The 16,141-nt window shown below is 39.7% G+C and overlaps 1 protein-coding gene across 1 annotated transcript; it reads left to right on the top strand.

Annotated features, from left to right (window-relative positions):
• The first annotated feature begins 3,616 nt into the window (after positions 1 to 3,616).
• On the top strand, positions 3,617 to 14,981 carry LOC108428189 (CCN family member 1-like). Its single transcript, XM_017698988.2, has 5 exons — positions 3,617 to 3,825; positions 5,982 to 6,195; positions 10,295 to 10,657; positions 12,177 to 12,355; positions 14,297 to 14,981. Exons 1-5 carry the CDS (start codon positions 3,775 to 3,777, stop codon positions 14,600 to 14,602), a joined length of 1,113 nt encoding a protein of 370 aa, XP_017554477.1. The 5' UTR covers positions 3,617 to 3,774; the 3' UTR covers positions 14,603 to 14,981.
• Positions 14,982 to 16,141: the final 1,160 nt, after the last annotated feature.

Below are 16,141 nucleotides of genomic sequence, written 5' to 3'. Positions count from 1 at the left end.
GTTGTTAGAGTAAGCCAGCATGACATCAAGCATTATGATCAGTGTAATGACAGTTAACATCAATAGTAAAATAACACTGTTATATTACTGACATATGACATGTTGCATAGTTATGTCCAAGTTACACAGCAAAGAGTTCAAATAAAGTATTTTTACTGCCGTGCATTTCATCCTGCGAGTTGGCTCTCCTTCTATCACACCAGGCTACCATAAAGGCTTCTGGTCACATAAGGTGTCATCACTAACTCAGCACTATTACACACTTCTTTAATCTAAGTTACTGAACAATAAGCCTTAGTATGTAAAAACTTGGGGTTAACTGCCAATTCTGTTACCTGAGCTAACTCACCCCCAGGATCAAACTTGCAATTTCCCAACGTTACAACTCCAGTGGTTAGACAGTAGGACCACTGAGGAGCCCCCAAATTAATATAATTTTTAAAGGAATTTTTCATGTTGCTTATAAACATTTGGCTCTACTATTGAAAGTTCGCAAGAAAGGAGAAGGAATTTCAGGTGTGGTCTTTATCCCACACTTACTTAATTTTACATTTCATTCTATGAGTACCGGCCTGTAATCTATGGTTGTAGTATAAGGAATGACTACAGGACTGTAGGAGGGAATTCTGAGAAATGCAGTTCTGGGCAGCTTCTGATTTATGGTGACTCGACCAGACCCCTGAACGAACTGTAGGTTAAATTAATGCCAGCTGCTTGTGAGCTTTTTTGAGGTTTTGAACTGCTATAGCTGCAGTAAATGGCCTGGCATAGCATCACCAGGAAGAAACCCAATGTCAGGTGATTTCTGTGGGTTCCAGACTTCAAGCAGTCATTGACTGCAAAGGAATCGCAGTCAAGTTTAAAAAATATGATTTAGTTTATAAGTGTTAGTTTATCCAATCACTTTTTTGGGAGGGAGGCAACATATTGAGCTCATTACTTATTTTCAACTCTAGCATGCTGGGGTAGATAGCTAAAATGACAATAACTTTGGCAATGTCTAAATATTTATGGACCTGACAGGTGCAATTAACACATGCACTGTGTGGCCCCCCTTTACTTTGTGATGCATCCCGGTGTTGTTCTTGAACAAGACTTGCAAAAAATACTGGATATGATGGAGCACCTCTGGGGTTTGATGCCAACAGTGTGGTTGGCCCAAGGCGCCATGAGATCAAGAGGCCTTGAGCAAGAGAAGAAGAGCATGTGGACATTTAATCATCAAAGGGCTTTCGTCAAAGCCTCAAACACCCTGGAATTTCTCTTACAGCTAAAACTGAGATGATTTACAAAGTAGAATTTGCTGGCCTAAAATCCCAAACAAATGACCAAAGTTTGAGGTGAGGAGGAAGGACTGTAAAAGCAGTACCAACCAGATGCCACACTCCCAGGATGAAGGGTGGGGCTGACTGGCAGGGGGATCAAGTTGAAAAGGAGAGGGGTTGGGATTAAATTACCTCTCCAAATCAGAGACAAAGTTACTGAAGAGCACAAATCAGCAGAAGACAGAACAGAATGACAGAAAATACGTCATTCCTTCAACAGCACCATCTGAAAGCCTTCCTAACTGTCCCATTAAAACATGACAGAACAGAGTTGTGGACAGACCAGACAAAATAGAACCCTTTGGTTCAAATACTGTGTTTGGTGGAGACTCAACACAGAAGAAGTCAGCAAATGTTCCGGAGTGGACAGTCTACATAGACCTATTTATAAATTCTTAGTTTCTCAAAGTAAGAGAGATGTAAGTGTAGCATCTTTACAGAGAGAATACATTCCATAATACAATACAGAACAAATAAGAGGATGTACAAGCTCTAGTAGCAGATTGTTTAAAAAAATTAAAAATAGCAGCTGGAGGTCTCTCTCTCTCTCTCTCTCTCTCTCTCTCTCTCTCTCTCCACCATACTACTACTCCCTTCCTGAGCTGTTCTGTCCTTCTTTTTAATTCCAGCTTTCCACATTCTTTTTCTCAGTACTGTAATGTGGCTGCCTTGATTCAAGGTTAGATTAACCATAATAAAGATTACAGTCTTCCAGCAGCAGCAGCAGCAGGGCACCAGGGTGGGGTTTGTACTAATTCTATGAAAACCTATCCAATCATACCACACCTGCTTTGACATATTCTCTCTCTCTTTCTCTCTCTCTCCCCCTTTTTTCTCTGAGATGGGAGAATCCTTAGGGATGGTTTAAGGTAATGAAGACTGATCTGTTATATTTTGAGGCAGGATATGTAGCAAATGGGTAAATTCTTTGTACTGTAACTGATTTCTGGGAATGGTGTAAATGAGTGAGGTTGCAGCAAATGTGGTGGTTCTCATGACATCACAAAAGCAATAATTTCAAACTGAGCTGTTTTTATTGATGGTTGGTGAGGGATGCTCCCAAACATGAAAGCTTTCTTACTTCCAGCTAAAGCTTCATTTCCTTTTGATTGCTATGTACTAACAGGTGATTTTTAGCAATCTTTACAACATTGTGTAATTGCTGATGCTGTTAGTCAAGTCAAGTCAAAGTTTATTTATATGGCACTTTTTATAACAGGTGTGGCCACAAAACAGCTTTACAGACGAAGCACCCATGAGCAAGACAATAGCGGCAATGGCAAGGAAAAACTTGCTAAGAGCAAAAAAATAAAACTTGTTATCCATCTATTAATTTATATAACTGTATTGTTAGAACTCCAGCATCACCATCACATCACCACATCCAGTGGAGATGGGGTGTTTGGGGTGTGCATTATACGATGTATTGTAACCTGGGATGCTGTTACGCACAGCCTGTTATATGCTGTTATATATATATATATATATATATATATACAATTTAACCACTTACTCCAGCTATAGTCGGGGTGTATATATATATATATATATATATATATATATATATATATATATATATATATATATATATATTTATGTGTGTGTGTGTGTGTATAGACATGGAAAACAATAACTGTTATTACTGTGTTTATTTTAAGATTTCCTTCATGAAAGACAAAACTTGGTAACTTAACTTTGCTATTGAGTTAATAATGAGAGGTTAATTTACTATAAAAGACTGGCTAATATTATATAAGGCAAAGTTTCTTTGTCTTGCTCTCTCTCTCTCTCTCTCTCTCTCTTTACCTCTCTTTCTTACTCTCTCTCTCTCACACACACACACACACACACACACACACACACACACACACACACACACACACACACTGTAGGCTATTGGCCTACCTCGCAGCAAGTATAAGTCGTGCTATTAAAATGTCCCAAACACGACGGGCGGCTGAGTATATTTATCCAGGGTTTCCCTGCCGTGAGGGCTGGTCGGAATGCGCCTGAAAGGCACTTAAAAGCGGTGGCAGTGTTTTCATTCCGGCCAGAATAATAAACGGAGCTCTCCAGCTCCTGCGAGCTCGACTGATTTTATGAATGACCGCATTCATGCTTGGCCCCGCCCCCTACCCGCTGTAGACCGACACGCCCCTCCCCTTTGGAATGTGTTGGCACGATGCCTGAAGATAATTGGCCGGATTCATGAGGGTGGGCGGGGTTTGGGAGAGCAACGCGAGGTTAGCATAAATAGAGTTGGAGTGCTGGTGGACGGTAGGAGAGTGGAGTTAAGGAGCAGCGCGAGATTTTACAGCTGGCTTTTCTGACTGTCTGTTGGTTTATTTTTGATAACTCACGTCACACTTACTGTCTTTTTATTACTGCCTAGAGCGTAATAGTTAGAAATTGTTGTCATCGTCTCTTTTGGAGCATTTCATACACGGTTATGGAGCAGTTGATTTGTTTAGCTGTTTTGGCAGTGGCGTCTGTTTGCATGGTAAGTGGGTTTGACTTTAAGCATGCAATTAAAATTTGTTTCCTCCTTTTCTCAACCTAAATATTTATCAAGGCCTGAAAAAAAGTCTTATTTGGTCACTTAGTGCCTGTTATTTGAATGTCAGTCCACTTTAACAGAACAGTATGTAGTCTCTCTGATTATGTGTGTCTGCTTTAATTTGGGGCCACATGTTATGTATGTATCTGTGGGAACCGAATGTCCCAAAGATGATAAAAACATGAAGATACTGATGTTGTGAGGGCATCTGGCAAGTCCCCACAAGGGAAAATGCAACATTAAATGCAGTGTTTATTTGATAAAAGGTTTCATTATGATTACTGAGGTTAAGTTTGGAAGATTAAGTGCAAGTACAGAATCATTTAGCTACAAATGTTTATGGAAATAGCCTACAAAGATAGGAATGTGTGTGTGTGTGTGTGTGTGTGTGTGTGTGTGTGTGTGTGTGTGTGTGTGTGTGTGTGTGTGTAATTGGCTACTGGCACCCTTATATACTAAGACTCTAATCACAGCTGAGAGAGCCTTCAGTCAACTGCAGTGAGCTCTAATCATCACCATATCTGATCCAGACTGACAAAATACAAGGTGTCTCGTTTTGTCCGCTAAAGGCCAGAATGTTTCCAAGCTTTCATTCCATCTAAAACAGCCGCCAGCACAAATGATTCATCTACTTAATTTCTGTTTCATCTACTTAAAAACTGTTCATGACAGTTATTGCCTGAGTCAGGTGTGTTGCTGTTTGGTAGTAAGATGAAGCACCAGTGATTCATATGCTATACAGGGGTTTCCGGTCCATTCCTGAAGGATTGATGTGCCTGTTCACATTTTTGTTCTATTCTGAGCTCCCCAAACACCTCATCTGACTAATCACAGTCCTACAGACTGTGATTATCTATAGTCTGGTACAGATTCAAACTGTGAACTGCGCTGGTGACCTTTGATTTCAACCATTCTTATTTGAGTTGCTTATACCATGTTTTTTGAAAGCTCAAAGAACCTTCACATTATGTTTAGGTTCTATAGGTCAGCTTTTCTCTAGAATCATACATCTGAACTGAGACTGATTTAAGATCCTTTGGGTACCAGGTAAATTTGAATGGTTAAGTTAATTTACGTTGAAGATAAGAATGTGTTTTTCTTCTTGTATTAAATCAATCTGAAGACCACTTTTTCAAAATCTAAATGCATAGATTATGAAAAAATCACTTTTCTTAATAAAACTGGCAAAATTAATAGAAAAATTCATCTTTAGGAAAGAAGGATCTTTGGGGAATATGTAGCATTTTATTGCCATGTGGCATTAGTATGGTACGCAGCAGTGGCACAGCAGACTGCAATGGATACAATGGGAGAAAACAAACTGCCACTGTATTTAGCCCGGCATGAAAACAAACATGAGCATCCCAAATATACCTACATAAAGGTTTTAAGAATACAGAAAAAAAATGTAAAACAATGTTCATAAAAATACCAGTTTGGACTGTAAAAAGAATTGAGAAAATGACAGTGGCCAATGATAGTGTGTTAATTTAAAGTGTGTTAATTCCCACTGTATGCATTACAGGTTGCAGTTTCACTGTAGCATTCTTTTGCCATATGGCAACAATTATTTTTGATCATTTTCTGTAAAACCTATAGTGTCTACATTGGTTTCATTTCTGAATAAGATAATCTAACACCCTATAGATTCTGTTTAAATTGTTTGCTTAAAATTGCTGTGTACAGAGATTGATATGTTTGGGTATTTTGAGATCATTTCAGATGCTACTCTTCAAAATGTGAAAAAAATGACAGCCTGCAACAGGAGTTCATATGATTAGGACAAAGAAATGTAAAAAGTATATCAGCTTATTAAAGGAAAATATTATATTGTATATATCAGACCAAAAAACGACAAAACAAAAAAAGTCAACACCAAACCGTAGAGTGTTAAACATCATAATAATAAAAAACGTATGTATATATATATATATATGGGTAGTCTTAACCTGTTAGCAACCATTCATACAGTTAGAAGCAAACTTTTTCATTTCCTTGTGACGTTTTCACGCTTCATCAATTTTCCCATCGAATTTCTTCCCAATTTTCCTACCCTTCTCATACTTATTATCATTTTATTTACAATGTATCTATTCCAGGTTGATGCCAGTTGCCCAGCTGTATGTAAATGCCCTCCAGGTCGTCCAGTGTGCCCCGCTGGCATAAGCTTGGTTTCGGATGGTTGCGGCTGCTGTAAGGTGTGTGCTGCCCAGCTCAACCAGGACTGCAGTACCCACAAGCCCTGTGATCACCATAAAGGCCTGGAATGTAATTATGGCAACGATGTGATGTTTGGAACAGGTGTATGTCGAGGTGAGTGAAGTGGAAGCGTAGAGGTTTGGGTGCATGTGTACAGGCATGTGTAAAACATGTTGGGCCAGGGCCATGAGGTGTAGTGACTACGAAGCGCTCTGCTCTGAGACTGTATTTAGAGCTGTGTTATTTTTATGTGCAGTGGCATAGCGTGTTCCGAAAAGCTAACAGTGGGACAAATTATGGCTGGTCTTATTTTTGTCTACATACTCATAGCCCAGTACACATACAGAGAACTATCAAGAAAATAGACCTGACCTTGCTCTGCCCGCAAATGCTTTCTTTCGTAGTTCCTTCATACGAAATGCTGTTACTTTAAAAACTGGAGAGCTGTTTGGAATCGCTTCCTATTAGAGAAAGAGTGTACGTCAACCATGTTGCTATGCTTATGTTTATGTCAATGCATTTGGCAGACATACCTTCTAGTCGTATCCAAAGGAACTTACCTCTGAATCATGTTACAGAGGCAAATGTAGTGTTAGGAGTCTTGCCCAAGGACCCTTATTAGGTGTAACCCCAAACTTAGAGTGAATAGTAAATGAGTTAACTAGTGAACCATTTCGAGCACGGCCAAAACTGGCCCCACATGCAGTCTTCTGTAGCAAATACAGGTAATTGAATTATTTCAGAGCTACCAAGTATGGAAAAATTCCTTATCACTACCAAATATCAATAACTAAGCGGTTTTATCAGCGTCTGTGAGCCAATAATTATGCTTCTTACTGTCGAGTGGCTAACCAAATTAAATCCCACATGCGTGTTAACACAAGCGATTAATCCGCATTAATCTATTCATCTAGTTTAAACCACACCCACTTTGCAATTTAAAGGAAGGCATTAAACTTCTGAGTTATACAGAGTGAGTTCACAGGCAAATTGTTAATGTTGAGCACTTTCTTCTAAATGTTTTGTTTCATTTTATGGCTGTATTAACATTGTAAGAATGTAACAGATACAGACTGGCAAATACAGTCCTATGCAAATGTTTTTGCTCCCCTGGTCAAATTGCATGTTTTGTTGATTTTCTAAGTAGCAATAAATTAACACATCTTCTACATGAAACACACTTATGCACATTTTAATACACAATGACAGTTTATTGAATTTAACATATTGGGGAAGAATAAAAAAACAAAATGCCACTTGTGCAGAATTTATGGCACATTTTATATTTAAATTTAAAAGTTGAATTTTTCCAAATATGTTAAACAGAACACATATTTCATTGTTTACAAATGAAAAAAGAAACTTTTTGTTTGTTTGCTTGCTTATTTGTTTGAGCAAACATTAGCATGACTGCAAATTCATCATTGTCATTTCCAACCTGCCGAGTTTTGAATAGCTACAAAACCAACCTTTAAGTTTGATGGTGTAAGCGGCATTTTAAACTGGAACCCCAACGTTATATAAGTAAAACTTGTTGCTACAAAAGAATGCATGTGTGCGGAGCATGGATAGGTCAACTACATTCCAACTGTCTGAAGCATGATGATCAAAAATTACATCGAGAGGACACATAAATCTGTAATCAAAATATATGAGGTACACATGTAAACCTGTAAGTCCACTGGGGGATGTATGGAAGAATCTATTAGTCCACTGAGAGGATATTAGGATGGAGATGATGGTCTTTTTTTGTTGAGTCCCACCAGAGACAGACGGAAATGGAACAGCATTCTACACAAGTTGGGGATGCCAGTCTGCTCTATGAATAGATACTTTTTGCATTACAGTGTGGATAGAATATCTCTCTCTCTCTCTCTCTCTCTCTCTCTCTCTCTCTCTCTCTCTCTCTCTCTCACTCTCTCTCTCTCTCTCTCTCTCTCTCTCTCTTTCTCTCTCTCTCTCTCTCTCTCTCTCTCTCTCTCTCTCTCTTTCTCTTTCTCGCTCTCTCTCTCTCTCTCTCTCTGCCTCTTTTTACCCCCACCCATGTTCTGCATTATCTTTGACCTTTCATTAACCCCGTAACCCCTGTTATTGGCTTTGCTTTGTGTTTTGACAGCATGGTGGCATGCTCTTAGAAAACAAAGGTGCCAAAAAGGGTTCTTTGGAGCGGTGCCTTAGAAGAACCACTCTGGATTCCCTACAGAACCTTTCGATCTGTGGTACTTTAAAGGACCAGTTCTGTAAATGAGATCTGTGAACCTTTATAAAGTAAAAAACTCCATGTAATGTAAAGGTTCTATACTAATTTAAATGTTCTTCCTACAACATATGGAGGTTTTTCAAAAAGATTCTTCTCCTTTTCAAAAAGATTCTTTAAAGAACCATCCATTAAAAGTTTCTTAAGGAAACCAAAAGTGAGTCTTTTTATGACATTACACAAAGAAGCTTTTCCGGTCCTTCATTCTTAAGAGTGTCGAATTACAATAAGCCAAGAACCATCTAAGAACCTTTTATTTTAAAGTGACTGTCACTGGTCCCATGTTTGCATGTTGCTAGGGGGAGGAAAGGGCCAACTGTTGTAATCAGAACCATAGGAAAATTCAGAAACGTTTCAGGAATACTTGGAATTTTCACAGAGTTCTGCTGTATGTTATGCAGTCCCTTAGTCACACTCCAGCCACATCCGAGACCAAGAAGTCTCTGTTTGCACATGTATCTGAGAGAGGCAGACGGAAAGAAAAGTCTAGTTTTATAGAGTGCAAAGGAAGGTAGACATGTTTGTTGTTATGAAGACATGTTCCTTGTCCCTTGAGGGCCTCCTTCAGTGTTTTGATGGTGTCAAGTCTTAAATAGCTTCTTTTCCTCACTAGCCTGAAAAAGCTGGACAGCTGGCGGACTGTTGTTGATATCCTAAGTGGCATCAGACTGTGTTGCTTTCATACAAGCACAAGGCACCATAGAGGAAGGCCCTGTAGGGCCGCAGTAAAGGGAACACATTAAAATTCACACTTGCCATCAAATTATGTTCAGCTGCAGGGTCATTTAAAACAAACTCATGTCCAGAATCCCTGAAAATGCATTGGAACTAGAGACGGAATAATGGTATTGATGGATATCTGTATTAGCAGAAAGTGTTGGACTGGATATCAGAGGGGAAAAAAGAAAAATAATCTGATTCAGTCTAGTAACAGAGCTAGCATGAAATACTGCCCACGCAAACGATGTAATGTCCTGTTGTTAGCTGAGTATTTATTCATGTGTGATAGTAGAGTGACTGAGCATGATAGCCTACTTTTAGATGCTTACATTAAATGCAGTGATTCAATGAAAAAATAACTCATTTTAAAGCTTGGTAGTTTTTAAAGAAAGAGTATGGAATTGTCGTCAGCCTCAGGTGATACTCAAGATTTTAATTTCAGTTTTGAATTGGAAAAGGAAAAGTGGCTTTCTGTCTGAGAACTGAACATCATTCCCAAACAGTAAAAGTGTTTCTCGTCAGAAGCACAAAAAAGGGTCTGCCTTTTTTTTTTTTAAGGTCATTTTTGAATATTTACTTGAAAATGACTGCCTAATGCTAGACGCTGAGCTATTAACATGTTGTTTCAATGAGCAGGCATTTTGCTTATTACCTCAAGTATAGGGTTTGTATGGAAACATGTCCTAATGAGCACTGAGCATGCATTTCCATATGCCTACTAACAGTTACCTAACTTTCAAGCTTGCTGACAAACACTAGTTGGGTTGGTCATAGGTCAACGTTAGCTAGCTAAATGAGTGACCAAATATCAATTTACCTTGAAATCTGGCTCAATGCCCCTTCAGAATTTTCCTGTCCATTCTGTTTTTTCAGTCAGTCAAGAAACAATGGAAATATATAGGTGGCTGAAAAATAAAAGGAAACGCCTGGATAAACAAGTAGAGAAACATAACAGAAGGGTCACTGCAAATCAATATACGTCATGTTGGTTTTTCTTTGTCTCCTACCTGTATGTTTAGCTTTTTTTTAATCTATATTTGTGATAGAAGACAGTAAGACTCAAAGGGTAGAAGTTCAGTGCATGATGGTAATGTAAACTTCCATGATGTAACAAAAAATGGCTGTTTGGCGAGTAAGGCTAAGGCTACCGTTAAGTTTAGCCTGCAGTCCTACAATAATCATTACACTACACTACTTTCTAGAAATTTGGCTAAGTCTTCATTTGTCTCTCCTTAGCCAAACTGGAAGGCCGCACCTGCGAGTATAACGGCAGAATGTACCAGAATGGTGAGAGCTTCAGTGTGGGCTGTAAACACCACTGTACTTGTATCGATGGAGCAGTGGGTTGTGCACCTCTCTGTACCACCAGCCTGCCCCTGGCATCACCTTCGTGCCCTTACCCTCATCTGGTGCGGATCCCTGGCCAGTGTTGCTTCAGCGTGGACTGCCACAAGGGGGAGATAGGGCCAGTGGAGCCCACATGGAAAAGAAAGCAGCATGCTAATGGTCATCTGGATAAGGGAGAGAACAGGCTGTGGAATGGACTTCTGGAAAGGGAGAGAGGATGGGAGGATGAACAAGGATATAAACACTTACCAGGTAAGAGAATACTCTGAATCCACAATAGCTGCCTAGTTGATGTACAGTACATATGAGCTTAGGGCTTTATTACCTTATTTAGTGGAGGTAGTTTTCAATATGTGGATGAAACAACACATACGTGCCAATTTTTCAAAATTTTAAAATATTTCAATCCTTAATATATAAGATTGGTTTGATGAGAAATGGTTAATTACAGACAAACTTACAGACAGATTTCTTTACAGTGGAACCAGGGGTCCAATGTCCACAACACAAATATAGCCATTTTATTTACTGTCAGAAAACCACCAGTGACCCTACACGTGTCTTTTTTTAAGTTTTTAATGTTGATGATGGTAAAATAGTGCTAAATCTGATAAAATAAGTTTTCTTTGGGGACTATTTTGCCTTACAGTTCCCTGCATGTATCCCTCCACCATGAATGGACTAAAATAAATGGATTAAAATACATTTTAAGCCAAAACGTATCACACAACTATCATAAACAGTGTGCCAGACATCAGGCAGGATATATCTAATCATTTCATGTAATAGCTTTTTGTGAGGGAGTGTTCAAGGGCATTAAACTCTTCAGACATCTGGTTCCTATCACCACTGCTGAACCATTCTGACTTGGCAAGTTTCTCTAGAACGGAGCATTTCACCTCAAACCACTCTGAATGACTATTTACATCTCAAGTGTTTTAATTATGTAGAATTTTTGAAAAATTGGTGGAGTTTCTCTTTAATAGTAGAAAATATGGAAGAGCTGAAGGTCCTTATAAGAAAGGTTAAGGAACAGAGTGAAAAGATGGAATTTCAGCTCAGCATGAGGAACACTAATGTTATGACAACAGGAAAGACCACTACCGTTGTTGGAGAAGATATGGAAATGCTGGACAGCTTTTGCCTCCTTGGATCAGTTATTAAAAACAAAGTATCCCGTAGTCAATAAGGAGCTTGAAAATATCTTCAAATGCAATGATTTGTCTCTACAAAATAAAGATGAGAACTGTCCAGGCTGTCCAGGTTCATATTTTTAATACATAAAGACACATGACATGGTCATTCTGCAAAATCTCAAAGCAGGCAAACTCTAACTCAGTAACACTACTTTCAATTTTAACAAAAAAGTACATAGTGCTGCTCTAAATAGCATCTCTAATTTTAAAGCCCAGTCTCTTTTCTGCCAAAACATGATCCTTCAAATGTTAAATGATCTAACCATCCAAGTCCAACCTCAACATAGTGGTAACCTATTTGCATACAGAAAATATACTGAAAGTAATGTAATAATGAACAAGACTAAGGAGGACTGGAGGTTTCACTTTTCAGCTTGTCTGTTCATGGTCCAGGTGATATTGTCTAGATGCTGTAAGAAATATTATAGTTTGTAGACCAGTCAAATCATTGTCAAATAACCCCAATTAAGACTTGCTATAATCAATGCTTGTGCAAAAGTTTCTTTACTTACATCCATCTCTCCCACTTTGATATCGTTGATGTCAGAACAAAAGCTTGTAACTCAATTTTTCAGATTGGAGCCGTGTTCAGATGCAGTGTGTGGTCCAAACCACTGATTGGTCACCGTGTTCAAGCAGCTGTGGAATGGGTGTCTCATCCCGAATAACTAATGACAACACTCAGTGCAAGCTGGAAAAGGAGACCCGCCTCTGCAACATACGTCCCTGCAGCTCACTGGCTCTTCCTACTAAGGTACTTCATAGTATCACGGTTCAGTTCCGGCATGGTTGTGATGTCACACAGGGGTGGCTCACATTTATAGTTTCTGTTGTCCATGAGGATTTACACCTAACAATTTGTTCAGCACATTTCAGCAAGGATTGCTGTCTGATTGAGGCACAAAATCAGAACAGACATTTTTTACTTGTATGCGTCTTAACGACACAGTAACAAAACAGCCTGTTTAATTCTAAAGGATGAACAGGTTAGAAAATGGACACTGTTGGATGGATATTTCTTGTTAGTGGACTATTCTCAGTCCAGCAGTGACACTCCAGCAGCACTGCTGTGTCTGATTCTCTCATACTAGCACAGCTAATACATCACCACCAAGTCAGTGTGTCACTGCAATGCTTGCTATGTGGGGGTCCTGAAAATTGAAGAACAGGGTAAATGGGAGCTCACAAAGTATACAGAGAAACAGATGGACATCAGTCTGTAATTGTAGAACTACAAAGTGCTCCTATATGGTAAGTGGAGCTGATAAAATGGACAGTGTGTGTAGATAGAAGAATGTGTGCTTAATAAAGTGGTTGATCAGTGTATAAAACATAAACTGTGGCCTGGGCAAATTTTATGGTACACTTGATACACTATATTGCCAAAAGTATTCACTCACCCATCCAAATCATTGAATTCAGGTATTCCAATTACTTCCATGGCAACAGGTGAATAAAACCAAACACCTAGGCCTGCAGACTGCTTCTACAAACATTTGTGAAAGAATGGGTCGCTCTCAGGAGCTCAGTGAATTTCAGCGTGGTACCGTGATAGGATGCCACCTGTTCCACAGTCAACTGTCAGTGGTATTATAACAAAGTGGAAATGATTGGGAACGACAGCAACTCAGCCACAAAGTGGTAGGCCACGTAAAATGACAGCGGGGTCAGCAGATGCTGAGGCACAGTGCGCAGAGGTCGCCAACTTTCTGCAGAGTCAATCACTACAGACCTCCAAACTTCATGTGGCCTTCAGATTAGCTCAAGAACAGCGTAAAGAGCTTCATGTAATGGGTTTCCATGGCCGAGCAGCTGCATCCAAGCCTTATATCATCAAGTGCAATGCAAAGCGTTAAATGCAGTGATGTAAAGCTCCACCACTGGACTCTAGAGCAGTGGAGACATGTTCTCTGGAGTAACGAATCATGCTTCTCTGTGTGGCAATCCGATGGATAAGTCTGGGTTTGGCGGTTGCCAGGAGAACAGTACTTGTCTGACTGCATTGTGCCGAGCGTAAAGTTTGGTTGAGGGGGGATTATGGTGTGGGATTCTTTTTAAGGAGTTGGGCTCAGCCCCTTAGTTCCAGTGAAAGGAACTTTTAATGCTTCAGCAGACAAAGAGATTTTAAACAATTTCATACTCCCAACTTTGTGGGAACAGTTGGGGACGACCCCTTCCTGTTCCAACATGACTGTGCCCCAGAGAACAATTTTGGGATGAATTGGAGCAGAGACTGAGAGCCAGGCCTTCTCGTCCAACATCAGTGTCTGACCTCATAAATGCGCTTCTGGAAGAATGGTCAAAGATTCCCATAAGCACACTCCTAAACTTTGTGGAAAGCCTTCCCAGAAGAGTTGAAGCTGTTATAGCATAGCTGCAAAGGGTAGGCCGACAAGTTCATATGCGTGTAAAGGCAGACGAGCAAATACTTTTGGCAATATAGTGTATCAACAATCATGTTTTTCACAATATGGAAGCAAATAAATAGAAATTATGCACTAAATTTAGCAGAATGTGTTTCTGTAGAGGATGTGTTGTTACTTTCAACAAAACTGTAATGTGGTCAGTGGCACCCAAAGCTTTGAATATCACTGTATGACTGGATAGTTGACTAGCTATTACCAGCTTATTCCTCCCCATCATATCTTTTCTCTAACTCTTTCTCTGTTCCTTCCACCTTTTGTCTTCACTACAGAAAGGAAAGAAGTGTACGCGCACCCACAAGTCTCCAGAACCCTTTCACATGACCTACACAGGCTGCCGCAGCGTTCGCACCTACCAGCCGAACTACTGTGGGGTGTGCACTGACGGGCGGTGTTGTGTGCCAAGGCACACACGTACCATCTCAGTGCCCTTTCTGTGCCCTGGAGGAGGCCGCATAGAAAAAGCCGTCATGTTTATCCGGTCCTGCAAGTGTGGACAAGACTGTGGGCACCTGAACGAAGCAGCCATGCCACCACAAAAGTGGCTCTATGGAGACACACACAAGTTCATTGACTAGTTCGGTCTTTATTCATCAGCAATGGCTGCACAGACTTCTGACATGCCACTTTATACTGGCAACAATTGACTGTTTTGTGACGAGAGTGCACAATGCAGTTGCACTGAGACTGTTGATGTGTCTCTGAAAGAGAGGCTGTAGTGATGCACAGGAAAAAATTATGGCTAGATGGACTTTTTTGGATGTACATGGAAAGTCCTCATTCTTTGCCTGGCAAGTATGGCTAAGAGTTCTGATGAAGACAGCAGATATGAATGAACATGTTGATTTGATTTGACTAATATATTATCTACAACCCCAATTCCAATGAAGTTGGGACGTTGTGTAAAACATAAATAAAACCAGAATACGATGATTTGCAAATCCTTTTCAACCTATATTCAATTGAATACACTACAAAGACAAGATATTTAATGTTCAGATGTATGAACTTTATTGTTTTTTGCAAATATTCACTCATTTTGAATTTGATGCCTGCAACACGTTCCAAAGAAGTTGGGACAGGGGCATGTTTACCACTGTGTTACATCACCTTTCCTTTTAACAACAGTTTGGGAACTGAGGACACTAATTGTTGAAGCTTTTTAGGTGGAATTCTTTCCCATTCTTGCTTGATGTACAACTTCAGTTGCTCAACAGTCCGGGGTCTCTGTTGTTGTATTTTGCGCTTCATAATACGCCACACATTTTCAATGGGAGACAGGTCTGGACTGCAGGCAGGCCAGTCTAGTACCCGCACTCTTTTACTACGACGCCACGCTGTTGTAACACGTGCAGAATGTGGCTTGGCATTGTCTTGCTGAAATAAGCAGGACGTCCCTGAAAAAGACGTTGCTTGGATGGCAGCATGTGTTGCTCCAAAACCTGTATGTACCTTTCAGCATTAATGGTGCCTTCACAGATGTGCAACTTACCCATGACATGGGCACTAACACCCCCCCATACCATCAGTGATGAGATCATGAGATGCTGGCTTTTGGTTTTTAATGCAGTGCTGCCTGAGGGATCGAAGGTCACGGGCATTCAATGATGGTTTTCTGCCTTGCCACTTACTTACAGAGATTTCTCCAGATTCTCTGAATCTTTTGATGATATTATGGACTGTAGATGATGAAACACCTAAATTCCTTGCAATTGCACGTTGAGAAACGTTGTTCTTAAACTGTTGGACTATGTTGGACTCTGTTTAAACATTAAATATCCTGTCTTTGTCATGTATTCAATTGCATATAGGTTGAAAAGGATTTGCAAATCATCGTATTCTGTTTTTATTTATGTTTTACACAACGTCCCAACTTCATTGGAATTGGGGTTGTAGTTGTACTTTTTATTTAATTCTCTGACTTGCCCTGTGAAATTGTTCAAAGAAAACTGCGACAATCACAAAGTGAACAGCCAGGGGATCAAACAAAAACCCTGCCCCAACTCTGTTAAAGCAGAGTTTCTGCATAAATCAACTGGCAAAAATATAAATATATTTAGTCTAAGTCAAAGAGTGGTTTTATGTGAAATGGTTTACTGTAGAGAAAGTTATCAACT

The sequence above is a fragment of the Pygocentrus nattereri genome, chromosome 12 (genome assembly GCF_015220715.1).
Source record: "Pygocentrus nattereri isolate fPygNat1 chromosome 12, fPygNat1.pri, whole genome shotgun sequence".
In the NCBI taxonomy this organism is placed as follows: domain Eukaryota; kingdom Metazoa; phylum Chordata; class Actinopteri; order Characiformes; family Serrasalmidae; genus Pygocentrus; species Pygocentrus nattereri.
The sequence above is the reverse complement of the archived record's forward strand: the minus strand, read 5'-3'. Positions and strand labels throughout refer to the sequence as shown.

Coding starts and splice junctions, on each gene's coding strand:
- LOC108428189 (XM_017698988.2), top strand. CDS start 3,775: ATGGAGCAGTTGATTTGTTTAGCTGTTTTGGCAGTGGCGTCTGTTTGC. Junction 10,658..12,176: donor AGGATATAAACACTTACCAG/GTAAGAGAATAC, acceptor TCAATTTTTCAG/ATTGGAGCCGTGTTCAGATG. Junction 12,356..14,296: donor CACTGGCTCTTCCTACTAAG/GTACTTCATAGT, acceptor TCTTCACTACAG/AAAGGAAAGAAGTGTACGCG.